The sequence below is a fragment of the Myxocyprinus asiaticus genome, chromosome 12, assembly GCF_019703515.2.
Source record: "Myxocyprinus asiaticus isolate MX2 ecotype Aquarium Trade chromosome 12, UBuf_Myxa_2, whole genome shotgun sequence".
Classification (NCBI taxonomy): Eukaryota; Metazoa; Chordata; class Actinopteri; order Cypriniformes; family Catostomidae; genus Myxocyprinus; species Myxocyprinus asiaticus.
In genome coordinates this window covers 25602229-25624652 of record NC_059355.1, presented here as the reverse complement: position 1 = coordinate 25624652, position 22424 = coordinate 25602229, and the positions used below count along the sequence as shown (strand labels likewise).

At 40.9% G+C, this 22424-nt stretch overlaps 1 protein-coding gene across 2 annotated transcripts in view; it reads right to left on the bottom strand.

Moving 5' to 3' along the window:
* The window catches only part of LOC127449647 (lipoma-preferred partner homolog), a 297225-nt gene that overhangs the window by 184428 nt on the left and 90373 nt on the right, over nt 1-22424 (bottom strand). For both annotated transcript variants that reach the window (XM_051713194.1, XM_051713195.1), the window contains exon 3: nt 19699-19907. In XM_051713194.1, coding sequence (XP_051569154.1) covers nt 19699-19891 — 193 coding nt within the window. In that variant the 5' untranslated portion in view covers nt 19892-19907. The remainder of the gene's footprint in view (nt 1-19698; nt 19908-22424) is intronic.

Sequence of the window (22424 nt, the reverse complement as noted above, 5' to 3'; positions counted from 1 at the left end):
TAGTAGATAAATCACTTGAATAATCGTATTAAGATCTACTGGTGGTGGCTGAGGAGAGTTCCCTGTTCTCTATTTAAAAGTGCTTTGAGTCAGAAAAGCGATATAAGTGTAAAATCCATTCAAATATGTAAATAAGAGTGTTATCTTCATCAAAGCAATTAATATTTCCGTTTCAAATGTTTAATCATATAACGTAACATCAACATAAACATAGCACATTATGACTCCGGCTCCAGTCATGATCACACGTAGGCGATGTACAGTTAAGCTCAAATTGGGAGATTCATCCGCCAGAAGAGCAGAGCCAGAACACGACTGACGTAATGTATTCTTCCGCAAATTGCTTACAATTTTAAGTTTCAACCACAGATGTCACTTGAGAGCACAAAATTACGTAGTGCAGCTTTAAGGAGAACATTGCGTAATATGAACTAATCTGCCTACTAGAACTGCATATGCAGATGTTTTCATTTTAATCACTAGAGCATGCATGGCCTTTTTATTACTTTTCCTGATCAAATCATGTTTCAAAAAGCAACAAAACTGAACAACTTCTCTATGCAAAGCTTCTTGTGGCCCAAATCTGATTCTAGCAAACTTGAGACAACTAACCAGCAACCAACCAGCATGACAAGGACTCCATTTAAGGCAAGGGAGCCTTGGGGGTCTTATGCCAGTAAGTGCAGTTCCTAATTTGCATTTATACTAATCCGCAATTTTATATCAGATCCACACTGAGTTTGATATAAAATAAATATTAATGTAAACAGTGATAATCTCTCCCTTATCCTCTGATAAAAGCATAGATGTCCGGAAACAGTTTTGTTTTTGTTATTTTTTGTTTTTTTTTACTCACCTTTCAAAAGTAAGGCATTATTGTCTGACATTGTTAAATAGGAATAAGACTGAGGGTGTATTTGTGTTGACAATATACAGTATATTGCATATTACATCATTTTATTTCATGATAAATAATAAAAATTGCTCTCTGATAAGCGCATTTTACAACAGAAATTGCTAAATTAATTTATCTGAGAGCTGGAAACACAGTATCTTCATTAATAATGTAAAGCATAAGTGGCACATGCTCACCCTCCAGCTAACTCGCAATGCGGTGCCTCACTAAATACAGCTCTGAGATCAAAATCCGATCACAAGCAGACATTTGCATGAATAACATCCACACAAAAATAGTGATAAACAACCACATGACTTGTTATTGTCTTTCTAGATATTAAAGTCTAAATCAATGAAAATAAAAAAGGGTATGGCAGCATGTGCTTTTAATTGATAAAACAGCCTTTTGTTGTCATTTAATTCAGGTTATTGTGGATCAAATATTTGGGACCATGGGCAAAGATGCACCAATTCAAAACAGTCTCATAATACCTTAAGTCATTTTCATAGTTCACATTCCAAATTGTTTATCATGCAAAAACAATGTACCCATCTTTAAAGTTTCCAAGTGACCACCCAAATATTTTGTCATTTAATCCTCTTAAATCCAATGAGACAAAGAAGTTACAAGAGATAAAACAGTGGTGATGTGTCTGGATTAAATTTCCCAAAATTAGTTTTTGGATTACAGGTCTGCTGCAATCTAAGCGAAAGCCTGATGCGATTTCTAAATGGAGAACTCACAATTAAGAAAACATTCAAAACATTGAACATTAATACTGAGAGAAAGACAGAAGGAAACACAGATGCACTCACACAAAAAACAAAAAACAAAAAACAAAAAAAAAATCTGTAACATTTTATGGGGAACTACTGTTTTAACCTGGAATTTATTTACATTTGCATAACACTTCCTCAACAACTGGTTAGAACACAGCACAACAAAGCGATCATGGAGAATTAATCAAATTCTTTAATAATCTTATCTGCTTATCCACAAGTGCCTACTGTTCAGAACAATGTTCACCTATTCTAATAAACATGTTTTTGAAAGAAGAAAAAAGGATGCATGTGGACTTCTTTTTAACCAAAGAAGTTAGTTTGAAGGTTGTTTGAGGGGTAGTTCACCAAAAATGAAAATTGTGCCATTGTCTGCTCACCCTCATGTTGTTCCAAACCTGTAGAACTTTCTATTTTGCATGGAACATAAACGGAGATCTTAGGGGCTGGCAGCCTGAGTCACCATTCACATTCATTGCATCTTTTTCCATTTAATAAAAATGAAAGAGACTGAAGCTGTAATTTTGCCTTTTTAGTTACTCAGAAGAGATGAAGTAATACAGGTTTGGAACAGCATGAAGGTGGGTAAATGATGACAGAATTTTGTATTTTGAGAGAACTATTCCTTTAAAAGGTAATGGATTGTCCAAAGGCTCGACTACTACCTATATCAAACCAGGGTTCCTAAAAAGTGCCAGAAGTTCAGCCTTTTTCTTAATAACAAGGTGGCAGTTAAAAATGGAGTCCCTTCTTTCAGTCCACTCCCAAATGTACTTTTTGGGGGGGGGGGGGTTTATATTCTCCCCAATTTGGAATGCCCAATTCCCAATGCGCTCTAAGTCCTCGTGGTGGCGTAGTGACTCGCCTCAACCGGGTGGCGGAGGATAAATCTCATTTGCCTCTGCGTCTGAGACCGTCAATCTGCGCATCTTATCACGTGGCTTGTTGAGCGCATTACCGCAGAGACATAGCGCATGTGGAGGCTTCACGCTATTCTCCGCAGCATCCACACACAACTCACCATGTGCCCCACCGAGAGCGAGAACCACAATATAGCGACCACAAGGAGGTTAACCCATGTGACTCTTCCCTCCCTAGCAACCGGGCCAATTTGGTTACTTAGGAGACCTGGCTGGAGTCACACAACACACCCTGGATTCGAACTAACGACTACCCAGTCCCCCCCCCCAATGTACTTTTTTAAATTGAATCAGTGCAATTCTTAAAACAGTTATAAAACCACAACTGCCCATCTGCAAAGTGTCCCCGCAGCAAAACAGGCCCTGTACACTTGAACAGCCACATGTGGTGCAATGTAATCTTAAAAACAACGGCAGCCACTGCGGGTCATAGTATATGTCAGACTCTAAGGCATGTGCTGATTTAAGTTCTGTGCATACTGTGAGATTCTCCATTACGGGTATCTAGCACTTTGAGAGTGCCTTTATTCGCTATTTGATAGATTCTGTTGAACAAAACCTTGTCCAGTGGCAACACATTTCAGCCAAAAACATGATGAGGACCTGTGTGTGTCTAGAGGATTACGCTGAAGTTGTAGATCAGTTTACCTGAATGAAAAAGCAAGAATGTAAAAATGTGCCAGGACATTATGGGTGGAGGGGATGATATCCACCTCAAGTGAGATTTCCAACTGAACTCTTGCGATTTCTATCTAAAAACAGGCCTCAGTACAGGATTTCATAACCATTTTCGTAGCTGTCCAACCATTTCAGTACCCTATCTGGTGGTTGCTGGAAGGAGAGAAGCTAACTGACCCCTGCCAAAGACATTCACACTGTCAGGTGGTCCCAAGTGTTCCTAAAAACAGTTTTAAAAAAAGATAGCTGAGAGACATTTTCTCTGTGCGGAGGCTTTGCACAGATGTAATTTTTCTTGTAAACAGCAGTTTCTCTCTCACACAAACACACATATATTAGATATACACTGGCGGCCAAAAGTTTGGAATAATGTACAGATTTTGCTGTTTCGGAAGGAAATTGGTACTTTAATTCACCAAAGTGGCATTCAACTGATCACAAATTAAAGTCAGGACATTACTGATGTAAAAAACAGCACCATCACTACTTGAAAAAAAGTCTTTTTTTTTTATCAAATCTAGATAGGCCCCATTTCCAGCAGCCATCACTCCAACACCTTATCCTTGAGTAATCATGATAAATTGCTTTTTTGACACTAGAAAATCACTTGCCATTATATCAAACACAGTTGAAAGCTATTTGGTTTGTTAAATGAAGCTTAACATTGTCTTTGTTTTTGAGTTGCCACAGTATGCAATAGACTGGCATGTCTTAAGGTCAATATTAGATCAAAAATGGCAACAAAGAAACAGCTTTCTCTAGAAACTCATCAGTCAATCATTGTTTTGAGGAATGAAGGCTATTCAATGCTTGAAATTGCCAAAAAACTGAAGATTTCATACGAAGGTGTACACTACAGTCTTCAAAGACAAAGGACAACTGGCTCTAACAAGGACAGAAAGAAATGTGGAAGGCCAGATGTACAACTAAACAAGAGGATAAGTACATCAGAGTCTCTAGTTTGAGAAATAGACACCTCACATGACCTCAGCTGACAGCTTCATTGAATTCTACCTGCTCAACACCAGTTTCATGTACAACAGTAAAGAGAAGACTCAGGGGTGCAGGCCTCATGGGAAGAATTGCAAAGAAAAAGCCACTTTTGAAACAGAAATCAAAAAGAAAATGTTAGAGTGGGCAAAGAAACACAGACATTGGACATCAGATAATTGGAAAAGAGTGTTATGGATCTTAACCTCATTGATCTTTTGCGGGATCAGCTAGACTGTAAGGTGCGTGAGAAGTGCCCGACAAGACAACCACATCTGTGGTAAGCGCTACAGGAAGCATGGGGTGAAATGTCACCTGAGTGTCTGGACAAACTGACAGCTAGAATGCCAAGGATCTACAAAGCTGTCATTGCTGCAAATGGAAGATTTTTTGATGAGAACTCTTTGAAGTAGTTTAAGAAGATCTGACATTTTTTTTTCAAATTGTAATAGTAATTTTTCACATTATTAATGTCCTGACAATACATTGTAACCAGCTGAATGCCACTTTGGTGAATAAAAGTACCCATTTCTTTCCATAAAAGCAAAATCTGTACATTATTCCAAAGTTTTGGCCACCAATGTACGTGTATGTCTGAGAGTGCAAATATTGCACATTGCAAATGTATACAGTATGTGTTTTTGTACTTTTGTAAGTACATAATAATCTGGTTAGGCAACCGATGGCTTCCCTAAAACAGCTGATTTAAATTGTAAACTAACATAAATACTTCAAATTAATAATAAATTGATATGTTATATAAAACACATTTAAAAAAGTTAAGACCAAAATAAATTCAAACAGAGAAGCAATTTGTTGGTGCATCACGTATTCATCATCTTACTTACTGTAGTTTCTGGCAAACGGTGTAAAAATAAAGATCTTGAACCCACTGCTTTCTAATATAAGAAAGCTCAGTAAAATAAAACTATATTTGAGCAACTTTTTTTCTTTCAATGTCATTACAGAAAAAATACTCAAATGTGTCACTAAAAAGCAATTCGGTCTGGAAACTATGTAAAGTAGGTGCTTTTATGGTCTTCATTCTTTTGTTTAGTTTTGCTTTCTTGATCAACTGAGTGAACAAGTTCCTGTTTTCACTAACTATCCACTGTGTATAAGACATGCAGGTGTTTAACTGTTTTTTAATACATGATAGGCGATACAAACTTCAATGCATGATTTACATAACAGGCAACTTTGGTCCCCTTAGGTTTTTGTCACTTTTGAAACAATAGAAACAATAGAGAAAGAGCATGAAAGTACCGCAATGGGACCACGACATGATGCGGGCCAGATTCGAACCTGTGTCTCCAACATGAGCACCACAGCTCAAATTGTCTGGGTCATGTGTTCGAACCAGGCCACATCTCTTACAAAGTAGAATTTATTTTACAAAACTATTTTCACCCTTTGATAATTAGCTTTTAGATGTAAACAATTTATCCAACATGATCTTTTTTAAGAGCAAAATTGTAGGCAAATATTTAATTAAAAGTGTTGATTTAGATGCTACATATTAAGCTACGTCTTCATTAATCCGGATACATTTGAAAACAGCGTTTTCGTGTTCGAAACTCTCCCCATCCACACTGCCTTTTCAAGTGTCTACCAAAAGTTGCTCGTCCACACTGAAATATAAGAAAATGCTTAAATCCCCTTTCTGCGCATGCGAAAAATCGGTGTTGCATGTACAGTCTGAAACACAATTGTCCTCGTGTTCCGTCACTGGGCACCAATTCTGAGTAAACTTCCCGTCGCCTTTGAAGGAATGCAATGTGAATGTTGCACAAAGTAACAATTATCTTTAACAAAACTATCAAAGTGAATATCAGGCACATCAGCAAATGAAACGCATAAGTGTGGACATGGCCTTAGACAACACTGAACTTTTTTTTTTTTTACCAAGAACTAGCAACAACCACACATTTGCATTTTAAATATATCTTTCTGTACAGAATGACGAGTATGGTGCTGCTGAGGGTTCACTGATCCCCAGTCAGTCATTATACTAATGATCTCTCAGTATTTGCTTCACGATTAAATCAGTACACATTTACGTTTCAGTAACAATTTACCCATCCTCAACCTAACCATTAGCTCCACTCTTCTCCACAATAGTACCCTAACCTCCAAAAAAAAAAACACGACAGAAACTCCTCTAAATCCCAACATAACAGAACATTCAACACTAACAAATCTCTTTTTTTAGTAGAAATACATTAAAATAGCACTTAATTTAAAAGTGTACTCTTTCAATTCAGTCTCATGCAAAGCATGCTGGGAAATGTAAATCTCCTGCCTGGTTTCAGCAATACATTGATGCAACAAATATTTTTCACATAGTCCTAACACAATTTCACAGCTTCTATTTTCTTGTGCACACACAGGTGTCCTCGTAGGTCCAGGAACAGAGTGGGGAGGGTACCGGCTGAGTTAGATGAGTCGCCGGCGAACACTGTGCACCTCTTGGCAGACGGGATAGGAAGCCGGGCCACCTTCTCCTCACACTTGCCACGGCCCAACAATAGACAAGCAACGACAGAAGCCGCCACCGGACCACAGAGGGGAGTGCTTGCGGCTATCAGACCCAGCCCACATCCTGGATCATCCCATGGGCACTCACCTACCTTCACTAAGCTCCTTTTCACCACAAAGATGTAAGATTCCCCCTTTGTTTGGACACTTACTCCATTAGACACATTGATTCCCCTTTTTGATTATTATTTTAAATAAACGCCTCTCCGAGGCCTCGTTCTCACCCGGCCACAATATATTAAATATATTAATGATTTTTAAGAAACTCCAAAGGAAAGATTTTTTTTTTTTTTTTTTTTTACATTTCCCATCAGATTACCTTAATGTGAACATCATTGTTTAAAAATTTCAATAGCCCTGTACAAACTCTTACATTAACGAGACACCTTTACAAAGATTCCCTTTTACTGTTTGCTTTATCTCCTGTGATGTTCTGTACTTATTATGAAGTACCCTTGCTCAGATAATTGACACGTTCACTTATCTCCATTAATAAAAAGTCAATTAGCTTGCCAAGGAATTGGGCTTATCCGCTGTAATAAAGGCCTAATGAACTGCCCTCAAATCAAGGCCTCAACTCACCCTATCTTCCAGCACATTTTCTCACACAATAGCACATAGGCAGATACAGGACCTAAAACAGCTTTTATGTTTTGTATCTGCCTTTCAACCTTCAATTAGGAATGTTCCAGACAGAAGCTCAGAATAAGTCAAGAGGTTAGTCAGACATGAAGTCATGGCACTGAATGTAACAGATGGTTGAACAGCAGTGAACAGCGATAACAGGAAAACTTCAAATGTTATCTGACCCCTATGCTCTGCTGTTCAAGAGCAACTAGACATATAGACAATCCTTAAATAATGAAACTGAAAGCTTATCATTTGTATAGTGAAACGACTTCTTTATTGCCAACAGTGACTGGAGAAACATTTCTATTCAGGTCTAAAGCCTGATTTATACTTTTGCGTCGAACCTACGCTGTAGGCTCCGCGTAGTGGCCAATGTGTTAGTTTGCATTTATAGTTCTGTGTTAGTGTGTCTGCGTCGTTCTGAGAGTACTCAGCCAAAATGCTAACTAAATGTTTCATAAATAAACAAAATCAGTGCAAGCAATGCAAGGATTCAGAAGTATTTATTAAATTATTGTAGCATCAGAAATGAGTTCAAGTTATGTGAACATGTTCAAATGTAGGTACATATTATTTATTTTACGTTGCTTGCACTGCAGGCAGAAAATGAGGAAATTACTGTATGCTTGCTCTTGAGTCACTTAAATAATAATACGTAAATATTTTGGCATAGCCTACATTTGACGTTCCGCACTGAAAAATAAATTGTCAAATTAATTAATAACTACTCGCCTGAATAACACAAAATGGGTGTCATTTTAAAGACTTTACAATTCATACAGGCAATATAACCAACTCTTACCTGGTGCTTTTTTAATTTGCTGACAAATTAGAATTTATTTACTGAACACATAGCATACTGTCAAACATACGGTCAAATCAAAGTCCCGATCGGAAAGTTCGTGAGTAGAATACAAAACATATGATTTCACTCACATATCAAATTAATATCAAGTAAAGGCTCGGAGAAAAAAAGCTTTTATGTTACATTTTATACATTTTGTTACATTTTATATAGCGCTTTTTTGGACACTGCACTCAAAGAGCTTTACACAGTGAACAGGGGACTCTCCTCAACCTCCACCAGTGTGCAGTATCCACCTGGATGATGCGACGGCAACCATAGTGTGCCAGTACGCTCACCACACACCAGCTATTGGTGGAGAGGAGAGAGTAGAGTTATAGAGCCAATTTATGGATGGGGATTATTAGGAGCCCATGATTGAGAAGGGCCAATGGGGGGAATTTGGCCAGGACACCAGGGTTATACCCCTACAGGTCTTTTAGAGTATATAAGCTATAAACAGATATCTTTTGTCGCATTTCGCTTGTAACTTCATGAAACACATACAGAATAATAATTAAAAAAAAACAGCAGATGCTCCCGATTGAGGCAATTTCTTTAATGGTCACGAGTCCAAATACAATGTGATATGATGCATAGATATTAAAATAAACTTGGATAAAATGCGACATTGCAAAAGCCATCCTTGTTATCATCCTGGGGGGGGTGGTCTCTGGTTAAAGTGGACCAATCACAGCTGTTGTGGTCTGCATCGACACGCCACGCAGTCATACATTTGAAAAGGTGCACGTCAGGCTAAGGCATAGGCAACACCGTAATCGCCGTAGCTACGCATAGCCTACGCCATAGGTTAGACGCAAAAGTATAAATTGGCCTTTAGGATACCTTTGCCACTGCCATTGTTTCTGACTCTGAATGAAGAATGCAACTGACATCTGAGTTTGAAAAGGTCCTTGAACAGGATATAGTGTAAAATGACCATTTAAAGGGATAGTTCACTAAAAAAATGAAAATTCTGTCATCAAAAATTACTTAGATCCTTGTGTTGTTCCAAACCCCTATAACTTTCCTCCATGGAACACAAAAGAAGATATTAAACAGAATTTCAGCCTCAGTCACAATTCACTTCCCATGTATGGAAAACAAAAATATATAATGAAAGTGAATGGTGACTGATACTAACATTCTGCCTAACATTTCCTGATGTGTTCCATGCAGGAAATACTTTTTCATCAATCATATTCCTTTTTGGGTGAACTATCCATTTAACCAGTCTTATTGACATCAGCTATATTGTTAATTATATTGCATCTGGATATATTGATAAGCCTTGACCTTCTATTATAACAAGCAGCTGCAAGCTGATGGTAATGTTATGCATATTGGTTATCAGATGCTAATTATTATTATTATTATTATTTTTTTTTTTTTTTTTGGTTTAGATCATAAAAAAACAAAATTGATTTCTAAAAAGAAGCAAATATGGTTCATCAGATATAATATGTCGGCTACTACAGCAGACTCTCATTTCCTGGGAATCAAACAGGGTACTAACTAGTAAAAAAGAGACCAAAACATTTAGTTTCCTGATTAGTACACTTGGCCCTGACAGCAAAGTTCAAAACATTCTTCTAGATGTAAATTTCATAACTTAGCCTTAGTGGTTTTACATGTCATCTTCATGCTGTGAAAATATGGACATAAATGTAAACATGTAAACATACAAAACCACAATAAATTCATATTTTTGGCACATTGTTGTAAATGTGTAGAGCATGTTTCCCTTTATTCACTGTGAAATGGGACACAGTACTGTAAGCTCAGACAACTCTCTCTCTCTCTCTCTCTCTCTCTCTCTCTCTCTCTCTCTCTCTTTGATAGCTGCCTCTCTGACTGGGATAGAAGTGTGAGAACTTTCTCCAATAATCTCATCATCACTTTCAATCTGAAACAAAGGCAGGTCTCTGTCGCTCTCACACCATCAAAGAGCAGCAGGGCTACAGCAAAAATAAAGCCCTCAGGTCCTCTGTCTTTCTTATTTTCCTGTGAAATGTATAAAAATAGAATGACTTAATTAATACAATACCATTTTACCATAGAGATTAAGTTTAAGTCACATTTCTAATCGGAAAGCTTTTTAGGGTCCAGAAAGCCCACATTGTAACCATAGAAACCACTATCTGACAGAGCTGCTATCAGCCCATTAATGCAAGAAAAGAGCACTTTTATTGCAGAAACAAATTCCAATAATAATCTTTAAATAAAAAGAAAATGAACAAATTGCTAATGGGCATGCCGCTAGCTTAGAATTGGTTGATGTCCACAGAATATAAAAATGCCTGTCTGGGTAGACACTACAAAGAAAGCATGTAAACTTTGTTAAAGCATTAATGTGGTTTCACCCACATTTACGTAATACCCAAGGGCCATGTCTGTAATCAGTAATCAATAACTCATGCAACCCTGCACGTATGCTTGTAAATGTGGGCTTCATGGCTTGATTGTTTTTTTGGGGGCGGGTTTGGTCCGGTTTCAATGCTGTTAGCAACTTTCTAAACATTATATAACAAACTATTGTTAAAACATCAATGCACTCTGTGCATTTGAAATACATTTTACAAGGGATCTTTACATTGAGCCTTTACATGCTTAACATCATTGTGGCAGAGGAGTAATGCATTGATTAGGCAATACAAAAAGTGGCTTTAGAAGGCAATCTATTGTTTATTACAGTTATATCATTGAACCAAAGCCTAACATTCATCTACAGTCCGTCCGAGGGAGACTTATTCTGGGGCAGTGGTAGCTCAGCGGGGGCAGTGGTAGCTCAGCAGTTAAGGCTCTGGGTTACTGATCAGAAGGTCGGGGGTTCAAGCCCCAGCACCGCCAAGATGTTGGGCCACTGTTGGGCCCTTGAGCAAGGCCCTTGACCCTATCTGCTCCAGGGGCACTGTAACATGGCTGACCCTGCACTCTGACCCCAGTCTAGCTGGGATATGTGAAAAAGAAGAATTTCACTGTATATGTGCAAATGTATAATGTGATAAATAAAGAAAATTAATTAATTATAATTATTATTATAAGGGCTTGGATGCTTTTGGAGCATCTCAAAGTTAGGGTATATTTTGTTTTTCCATGTACCATTAGGTCTCAAATATGGTTGACTGATCAACATTTCAAACTATGCTCATTTGACTGCTAGCGCAAAGGGACACGTTTGACGCATGCACAGTACAACTGCTTTGTAATACTCTTTAGTATAGGCAATGGCAGGCGCATGCGGCGGCGACGCGCACTGACGAGAACTGTCCACATTTTGAAAAAAACTGGGTCGCACATGGAAAGGCCACATGGACCGTGCTGATGATGAAATATGCATCATGCATAATGTGTGAAGTATACTTTGGCCTTCTCTTTGGCTGCGCTGCGTCATAAATACAGTGTTTTTAGAAGGTTATCATCTCAGTAATTAAAAAAAATCTCTTAGCATGGTTAGAAAAATCTGACTGCACTCATTCAGTGCTCAAGCACTCTGGTGATGACAAAATTTGTGTCACATGTCCTGTGCGGACGCTCAGCATTTAACGACTGACTGAAGTATACTTTGGGCTTTAGAAAAACATGCCACTCCATCCAGCTGTGTTTGAATGCAAGAAATCATCCTCATTTTGTGCTGTCTGCATGGCTTGTTGCCTGTACAAAAGTGCTTTGCATGTTTGTAAATGCATTGTTTTTTATATATTTAATGGCACTGAATCAGGACATTAAATCGACAGCCCTAGTCTTTTTATATCACAGTGACAGTATACTGTATATAACAAACTGATTTACTTTTTCTCTCTAGAAATTACATTTTACCTATGGTGGCCCAGAAGTGCACAAAACAACAAAATTAGCAAGGCAGACAAAAGCTGAAACACAATGGAAATAAAGCAGCACAATGGAAAGGCCACAACACAACAAAAGTAAAAAATAGTGATTTCAACTATTGATTGCTTTGTTGTGCACCACTTGGCCACCATATTTAGTAAAACTAACATTATAAAATGTATAGACCTGAATTCTAATTATCTGACTTCTGAAGTTATGATCAGATGAGCCACATTTGAAGCCATTGTAAAATAGCTGATATACCCACACGTGACCATACAACAGTCACATTCAATGGGCTCTATTTTCGTGAGTGCACAAAGCACAGCGGTGGTAATAAAGTTAATGTCCAAACTAAAAATATAGTGGAACATCAAATTAAGTCCCTGACAATTATAGTTGTAGCCATTTCATGAAACAAAAATTCATGAGATTTGTGTTAAACTTTCTATAGGTCATTTCAGTTATTATTATTATGTATACGGTATATTTACAACTGTATTTATACTATAATTTGTATTGCCATTTTTCCATCTGTTGTCATAGAGTGATTTTTAAGTTACTGCAAAAGGGGCCAGTGGAAGATGTTGGCAAGGGTAAAATGTTTGGATTTGGTAGGATTTTTTTGACCACTTCATTATTTTGATTATATTTTAGTTTTGTTTAAAGTGTAATTTGAATTAAAAAAATATTTTTGTTTGATTTTGTTTTTTATTAAACAAATTTTTCAAAATTAACCAGTAGAAGTGCATGCCGATACAATCACTGTAAATACTAGCCATGATTTGAGTGTCAGTAGATGAAAATTATAAATAATACTTACACTCTGTATAATTTAACGGAGAGTATATCCAAATCCTGATGAGAATAAAATGTTCTATGTGTGTTAAAGGAGTGTCACTGTCAAGGAAATATGCCTGACATTCAACAAGGACACAATTAATGCACAAAAGAACATCATTTTCAATTATTATAATTCATTGCATACAGCCCATTTACACTACCAACTTCTTATGAATGTGCGGTTGTGGCATGGGGGCGTGGTCATGTGTCGGTCACCAGGGAGGGGGCTGGTGCTGCGACCTCCTCGGAGCCCGTCCCACCGGTGGCCCTTACAAAAATGGGGCCAAACGACGATCCGGAGGCCTTCCTCGACTTCTTTGTGAAAACCGTGGAGGTTTGGAGGTGGCCTCCCAATCAGTGGGAGGCCCGCCTGTTGCTCCTGCTCTCCGGGGAGGCGCAGCTGGTGGCACAACAACTCCCCGCCACCAGCCTCCTGGATTACAATCACCTGAAGAAAGCCATCCAGCAACGGGTCGGTCGGACCCCGGAGCAGAGTCGGCAGCTCTTCCGCTCGTTGAGCTTCGGGAAGGACGGCTGCCTGTTCACTTTTGCGCAGCAGCTCCATGATGCCTGCCGGAAATGGCTGCTGGTGGGGGGAATCCGCGGCGTCATGGAAGTGGTCGATCAGGTGGTACTGGAGCAGTTCGTCGCCCAACTCCCCCGAGGCATGTCTGAGTGGGTCCAGTGCCACCGCCTGGCATCGTTGGAGGGGGCCGTCCAGCTGGCAGAGGACTACGTGGCGGCGTTCCCAGGAGGCGGCGAAGCTGTCACTGGGTCCAATGCCACCCCCTGCGCCTCATGTTCCCTCCCCTCCCCCCGTTCCCCTCAATCCTGCCCAGTTCCGGCTCCTTGGAGGTGGGGAGGCCCACCCAAACCCCGCCCCCGGTCCCAAGACCCCCCCCCCCGTCTCTCTCCGCTATCCCCTCCAGGTTGGCGAGACAACCCCCATGAGTGCGGAAGGATGACCATGGCCAGTCTGCTGGAGCTGCGGGTAAAGCCAGGAGTGGTGTCCAGTAATGGAGGTGGGGACGCTGGTCCGGATCCCCAATGCTCCACAGGCTGCCCCCGATCAGGCAGGGGCGTATCGGATACCGGTAAGGGTAAAAGGGGATACACATCAAGCTTTGGTGGATACATGTTGTTCTCAAACCTCGATCCACCAACGCTTGGTGCAAGGCGGGGCATTGGATAAAAATAAACTGGTGAGGGTGAGGTGTGTGCATGGTGACATTCACAGGTATCCGGTAGTTACTATTGAGATACGGTTCAGGGGAAAAAGGCATAGAGTCGAGGCCATGGTTAACCCCCGCCTCACCCATCCACTAATTCTGGGAACCAATTGGCCTGGTTTTAAAAATCTATTGAGGGTAATATGTGTGGATGGGTCCTGCAAAGTAGTGGCGTGGGGTGTGACGTACGATACTATGGCTGGTGAGGTGGTGCCAGGGCCGTCAACGTCGGCTCCACGTCAGGATGATGCAGACGAGGGAATTCCTGTTTTCAGGGGCTTCCCTGAGGGGGATTTCCCTCTGAAGCAGTTGCGTGATGAGTCCCTCAAGCATGCCTTCGACCAAGTGAAAGTAATTGACGGTCAACAGCTCCAGCCTGGTGTTGCATTCACATACCCGTACTTTTCTATTATTAAAGAGCGGTTGTATTGAGTGACGCAGGACGCTCAAACCAAAGAGAATACAATTCAGCTATTAGTACCAAAGAGCGTCGGCAAACACTCTTCCAGGCGGCTCACTATAATCCAATGGCTGGCCACTTAGGTCACAAAAAGATGTTGAACCGTATAATGGGGACGTTCGCAAGTGGTGTGCGCCGTGCCATGAATGTCAGTTGGTAAATCCACTGGCCACCCCAAAAGCGTCATTGCGCCCGTTGCCGTTGATCGAGATCCCCTTCGAGAAAATTGCCATGGATTTTGTCGGGCCATTAGAACGGACTGCATGTGGACATCGCTTTGTATTAGTTCTGGTGGACTATGCAACGCGATATCCGGAAGCAGTGCCCCTGCGCAACATCTCAGCACATAGTGTTGTGGAGGCACTCTTCAAAATTATCTCCCAAGTGGGGGATTCCAAAGGAAATCTTCACTGATCAAGGCACAAAATTCATGTCACATACACTACGCAAACTATACGAATTATTAGGCATTAAGTCGATTCGCACCATCGTTTATCACCCGCAAACCGACAGGTTGGTCAAGTGATTTAATAAGACCTTAAAAAACATGATTCGTAAGTTCGCACATGAAGATGCTAAAAACCACCGGGTTTTCCCCGTTTGAGCTACTGTATGGGTGCCGGCCGCACGGCGTGCTTGACGTCATACGGGAAGCTTGGGGAGGAAGGACCTTCGAACAGTAAAAATCTAATTCAATACATTCTTGACCTTAGAGCAAAACTACACACTTTGGGGCAGGTAACACAGGATAATTTGCTCCAAGCGCAAGAACGTCAACAGCGACTGTACGACAGGGACACTCAACTACGGGAATTCGCACAGGGAGATAAAGTGCTTGTATTGCTGCCCACCTCGAGCTCAAAGGACCCTTTGAGATCACATGACGAGTCGGAGATCTCGATTATGAGGTTAGGTGAACAGATAGGAGAGGGGCACATCAAACCTACCACCTCAACCTCCTCAAACCATGGAGGGAGGAGGTACCTGTAGCATTGGCGACGGTAGTTCCGGAGAGGGCGGAGCTCAGGCTGGAGGTATTTCCCAAATCAAGTTCATTCCCAAATCAAGTTCATTCACCCCGGACCCTTGCGGAGACCACCGCAGCTTTCAGATATTGCCAGGTTGCAAGCGGAGTTCGCAGACGTGTTTTCACCCCTACCCGGTTGCACGAACCTCACAGAGCACCACATTCAGACCACCTTGGGGGTGGTGGTTTGTAGCTGCCCCTATCGTCTTCCTGAACACAAGAAAAAGATTGTTCAGGAAGAATTAGAGGCAATGCTTGAAATGGGCTTAATACAAGAGTCACACAGCGATTGGGCCAGCCCGGCAGTTTTGGTACTGAAGAGTGACGGCTCGATCCGCTGCTGTGTTGACTACCGGAAAGTGAACGCGGTGTCCAAATTTGATGCTTATCCAATGCCGTGAATTGACGAGTTACTCGATCGGTTGGTCACAGCTCAATTTTACTTGATGCTGGACTTAATGAAGGGTTATTGGCAGATCCCTTTAACGGCAATGTCCTGAGAAAAGATAGCTTTTTCCACACCGTTCAGATTACACCAATTTGTGACTCTTCCATTCGGTTTGTTCGGAGCCCCAGCCACGTTTCAGCACCTTATGGACAAGGTCCTCAGACCGCACACAGCATATGCCATTGCATATCTAGATGACATCATAATTTACATTAATGATTGAAAGCGACATATGCAACATCTGAGAGCGGTCCTGAGAGCGCTGAGACAGGCGGGACTCATGGCCAACCCAAAGAAGTGCGCAACTGGGTGGGTGGAAATTAGGTATCTGGGGTTCTACTTGGGTCACGGGCAGGTGCGTCAACAGGTTTACAAAACCGCAGTGATCGCAGCCTGCCCGGCGCCCAAGACCAAAAAGGGGGTAAGGCAGTTTTTGGGGCTGGCTGGCTACTACTGAATGTTTGTGCCTAGTTATTCTGATGTCACCAGCCCGCTGACTGACCTTACTAAAAAGGGGGCTCCCGATCCGGTCCAGTGGACAGAGTCGTGCCAACAGGCCTTCATTAAGGTAAAGTCCGCACTGTGTGGGGGGCCGCTTTTACATGCACCTGATTTCTCTCTCCCCTTTATTTTGCAGACTGATGCATCTGACAGGGGGCTGGGCGCGGTGCTCTCACAGGAGGTGGGAGGGGAGGAAAGGCCAGTGCTATTTATTAGTCGCAAGCTCTCCTTCAGGGAGACAAAATATAGTACCATCGAGAAGGAGTGTCTTGTGATTAAGTGGGCTGTTCTGACCCTCCACTACTACCTGCTGGGGTGAGCCTTCACCCTCTGTTCCGATCATGCTCCTCTGCAGTGGCTCCACTGCATGAAGGATACTAATGCGCGGATCACCCGTTGGCACCTGACTCTCCAGTCCTTTAAATTTAAGGTGGTCCAAAGACCAGGGGCGCAGATGGTTGCGGCTGACTGGGGGGGGGGGGGCCGCTAACTCAGACCGGATGTTGCCCTGGCCTGAGTCAGCGGTGGGGGCATGTGGCATGGGGGGCGTGGTCATGTGTCGGTCTGCGGGAGAGAGAGCGGTAATGCTCGTCACCTGGTTCATAATTATCTCTAACACCTCTCTCTCATTATAGTAATGGCGGAGGGAGACTTAAAAAGGCACGCCACAGCATCAGAGTGGGAGAGAGAGCCAAACACAGAGTGTTTTGCCTTTATTTTGGAAACCATTTAGTTTGTATTGACAGTTACCATCAATACAAGAGACTGACCTTGAATCTGCTTCGTTGTCTCCTGACTCCTCCATTGCCCGAACTAAGAGATCTGCTACAGCGGTCTTTGTTTATATCATTGATGTTTGACAGGGAATGGACTATATAATAGGATGCAGACGGTGCAATAACCGGAGAACAAACTCAGATTTAAATTGCAGTTGACTCAGCCTTACAGCGCTTTGCGCACACAAGTTTGCCAAACCCATTTGTGCTTAGACTTCACGCATGCTTGCGCGAAAATACCAAAACCATTGACTTTGCGCTTATAACTTAAAGCAGCACTGCGCTTTAACTCACACGTTTTAACTCTTAAAATAGGGCCAGATATTATTGCAGAAATTTGCAAGTTCTTTGTGCCTAACAACAATCCCTTAATAACAAGTACTTTCTTGTCTGGACTTGTTAGGGACATATCTTAATCTGTATTTTCGTATTTCTCCATATTTCGTTACTCTCGTGTATAAATAACGTAAAGCAGTCCTGCTCACTTATAGCCATGCAAATATATCTACTAAATACATAAATAATGCAGCAAAATCTCTGTTAGCTGAAACAATTCAAATGCCAGACTGAATTCTAGGGCTGCACTATTATGTAAAAAACAGAAATGGTCAATCATTTCCCTTGATATTGTAATTGCAATACATTTCCATTAATACAATTTACATTAAAATGCTTATTTTGGGTGGATCATTTGCATGCCATAATTTTTATGTTGGCTACATATCCAAAACAAGCCAAAACAAAGTCAAAAAAAGCAACAGACTTGTTTGTGATTAGTTACAAAGTTCAACCACTGCAAAAACACACAGTAATTAAATACTTTGATGCACAAGTAGACCTATGTCTATAGACTGCTACAATTGACACTTTTTGTGATTATTTATTTGTGGCAGCTGTAATCCTGATTATTTATTCAATTAATTGTGCAGCCCTACTGTGTACTGTCACGTCGCCAAGCCCTAATGATGATTCCATTGTATTCTTTGAAGTGGAGAACCATATTATATGTCCCATGGTATCAATACAGCAATAATTCAGTAACATGCTGTACATCAAAGTACCGCAGAATTACCATCTGGTACCATCACCACATCAGTACTATGGTACTGTCAAAGAAATTAAATGTAAAGGAAATTAACTGGCATGGGCACACAATCACACACTCTCACACATACATCCTAATTAACTTCCCTTTATCCAACAAATATCATCAGAGAGAGAGACAATGAAAGGAACATAAAATTCTGAACAGGGAGACGAGAGAGAAGATGACAGGGAGATGGAGCTGGCACAGCAGATGGACACATTCTTGGCACCTGCCACCCAACTGAACAGTTACACTGGGCCATGTTGATCTAATGGAATGTGCCACCCAAGACCTCCAGTGAATGTGGACATCACATGCTCCTTAACACCTGGAGAGAAGCCAACAATGAGTCCCCATACACAGCACCCCTGTGGGCTCATACATGCATGCTGCCAACCTTTTCATGTACAGCATTGAGCCCTAATTACACATCGAGTTGAGCACTGATCTAAATTATCAAAGTTAGGCAGTTGAGAAAGAACTATACAAAAAGAGGGCTTTTCAAATCTATTTGTATAACAGTTAGTGTCTGTATTGGGTGGTTTGTAAACACGTTTCACTTACATTGAGGGACGGCGCATGGTCGGGAAACTGACAGTAGAAGCAAAACATCCCATAAAGCAAATAAGCCAGAAACATATTTTTCAATGTGTGTGTGTGTGTGTGTGTGTGTGTGTGTGCGCGCGTTTATGAGTGTGTTTTGTTCCAAATGTACAGATGAACAATGTTTTTTTGTTTTGTTTTTTTTACAGTGCCAAGAGAAATCTGGCAAATAAAAAGGCCAGCAAAAGGCCAACAAACCACTTTCATGGTCTGATATTCACCTTTCTCCCCAAATAAAATCTCATTGGCAAGAAGACAGCTTCAAAGAGCCAGACAAGACTTTTTGGTATGATGCAAGGCAAGTCAAGAGCTCTTATGTTTTGCAATCATGGTACAGCAACATCCTTGGATACTTCTAGCAAGTTTTTCCATTTACATCTTGAGTTTTCATGTAACAGACAGATTTTTGCCTGTTTGTCATTCAAATTGTTGCACCATTTCCCCTGTCTGTATTTTGACTCAAGACCAAGTCGATCACAGTTTCACATTTCTGATCCTCCAGTGGAAAAAATACATTGAGTAAAAACAAACCTACTGTATGTTCTGACCGTGGTCATATGCAAATCTGTACAAATGGTAATAATTAAAATGCTATAGTCAAGGCTATAAATCTTACCAGCTCCCTCATGTGCTGCCTCCCCTGGTTGTTTATAAGGGTTGAACTTGGGCTTGGGAGCCACAACAGGAGCAAACTTCTTAGGAGCCTGTTGCTGGGATACAGAAATGCTGGTGGTACCCATAGGTAAGCTTGTCTCCATCCGTGCAGTCACGTGACCTTGATGGTCACCATCATTATGGCCACCCCACATGGTTCTGAGAAAATATCTAAAAAACAACAACAAAAGACTGCATTATTATATTTCATTGAGTTATACTGGTCCCATAGCGCACGTGTCACCACATTGTGTCAAGAGTTATAGTGGTGTTTGAATGCCAGCGTCACATTCTTTCCTTAAAATAGTTGTTCTTGTGAGTAATACAGACATGGGTGGATAAGCCATTGTGGCTCATTACATTAGGGACCAAAACCTCATCCTTAGAGCTCTGTGTTAAACTTTCACTAATAGCAGTAGCAGTTTCGCCCTCTCATATCTTTGTTCTTATTTGTGAACTTAGCAAAGGAAACTGTGCACTTTAAACACGAGGCATGGACAAATCTCAATCAAATCTATTCAAATCAGAGAATTGGCCCCAACTTAGAACATTTGTGGCCCAAACTTTAGGTGCTGTCACACCAGAGCTTTTGGTGCAGGCCTGAGTCTGTTTGACATCAAAGTTTTGTTTGTTTAGTTAGGGTTAACACGGTTTTACACTAGAAAGTATGGTTCACGTGAACGCTGGTACAGCTGGCAGTTGGCATGAATGCAATCGTCATAAATTGCGGAACTGCTTTTGATGATGTATAATTTGCTTCTCTGCATGCTCCAGGTCACACTTATTATACTATGATAATGAATTTATAATAGATGCTTGTGTAACCGGTCCTGCTAGACCTGCTCCGAGCAGGATTCAAACCGGTGTCTGCCGGCATGGGAGGCAGGCGTGCTAACAAGAAGGCTAAAGGCTACAGCCTCTAGAATCAGTCGCTAGTGCGCCTCTTAAGGCCAGGGGAGTGAGGTTTACACATACCGCACAGCTATCACGTACCAGCTTGCTCCCGTTACACTTGTCTACGAATAAATCGCTTTGGAGAGCAGCTCGCATTCTAAGCATCTTATGCAATAATCTGAGGCAGACAAATGAAAGTGTTGTTCTGTAAAGTTTTGGTGGTAAATCCAAAGGACCAAAACATGAACTAACTACAGTGGTAAACAGCTGCCACTGGTACTCACAGGGTTTTGGACCCAAAAGTACAATGTGAAAAGAGGCCAAAGGAGCCAAGGGAAGGGGGGAAGAAGCGAACTTGAGTTCGACCAAGTGTGATAACAGTCAAAAAGTGAATATTTTCAGACCTGAAGTCTCAGAACTGGATAGATTCCAAAACTTAAGATGGTGCTAATCATTCCTCGAGTCCTCTGGGAAGTGCCAAGGTGTCGCTTAAGAGGCTGTTTTAGAACCAGTAATCTGATACTGTATAATACCTTACTTCACATATGGCAGTCTCCTTTCCATAGTGAGAAGCAAATAACCCCCAGTTGCTACATCCATCTCAATTAAAACAAAAAAATCTGACATCAGCTGAGTATAATGAAGAAAATGCACTAGTTTTTCTACAGCTAGGAAACTTGCCAGAGAACAGAGAACATGATAGCAGTTTAGTTTTCACTGATGTGCTGATAGGTTTCGTAGCAACAGTTGAAAACTTGACATTATTGACAACCCCATTGTTGACAAGTCCAATTAGAACTTTAATTCCAGTGAATCAATATTGTGACTTTTCTTTTAACTTATGTTTAGGCTCTTGCTCAATTTTTAGTTAGGACAGAGGCAGTTGAATGTGGGAAATAAATTATGGCAAAGAGAAAAGAGGAGGAATTTTCAGCATGATTCCAATTTACCTCCCCCACATGAGTGCAATGTCTCTAACCAATTTTTTCTTCTTCTCTCAGACAGACATATTTACATACCCATGGTTGTTTACCTGCTTGTGAATTTAGTTGCAGGGTCACTGCTTTATATTATGACTCTTAAAACATTTTAGCAACTTATGTACAATAGATACCTCTGCTTTCCTACATGGCTATTATTTATTCATTGGTGTTTAGATGTCCCGTTTAAGAATGTGGGAAGATATTTTAAAGCAGACTTATTCAAAGAATTGTTTTGAAAAAATAAAAATAAAAGTTTGGACTTTATGGGTAAGACATACCCTGTTAAATGTCGTATGTCAGTGACGATAATAAATTGTCAAATAAATGCCATAATTTTCTATATCTGTTGAATATGAAACCGCATTTGACATGGGTGTGAAGGTGCAAAAACAGACTGAACCTGTGCCACAGGGATCAAATAGCTATGGTGGTTGCGTAGTTTGAGGTTAGTGTGTAATTCATCCTATCTGCAGAGTAAAGTGTAATAAGATAACAAGCACCACATGCAGGCTGAGGTTAAGTGAGGTGGGTCTCATGAACAAAGTGCAAGAACTTCGAGTCAGTGACTGACTGATCTAAGAAGCCTTAAAAAAATTCACATGACCCTAAAGCTGGATTTCCTTGAAACAACCCCAAGTGTGCAATACATTAAATAAAACTTTTCTCATATAAATATCTTTTTAAGAAGAAATACATCTCTTCAAGGGGTTTCCTAATTGCGAGGTTGCAGCCATAAATCAGAAGCTGAAACGGTTCTGTTTGGACAAAATGTAAAGGGAGTGAGAGCACTGTAAAAGCACAATTAGTCATA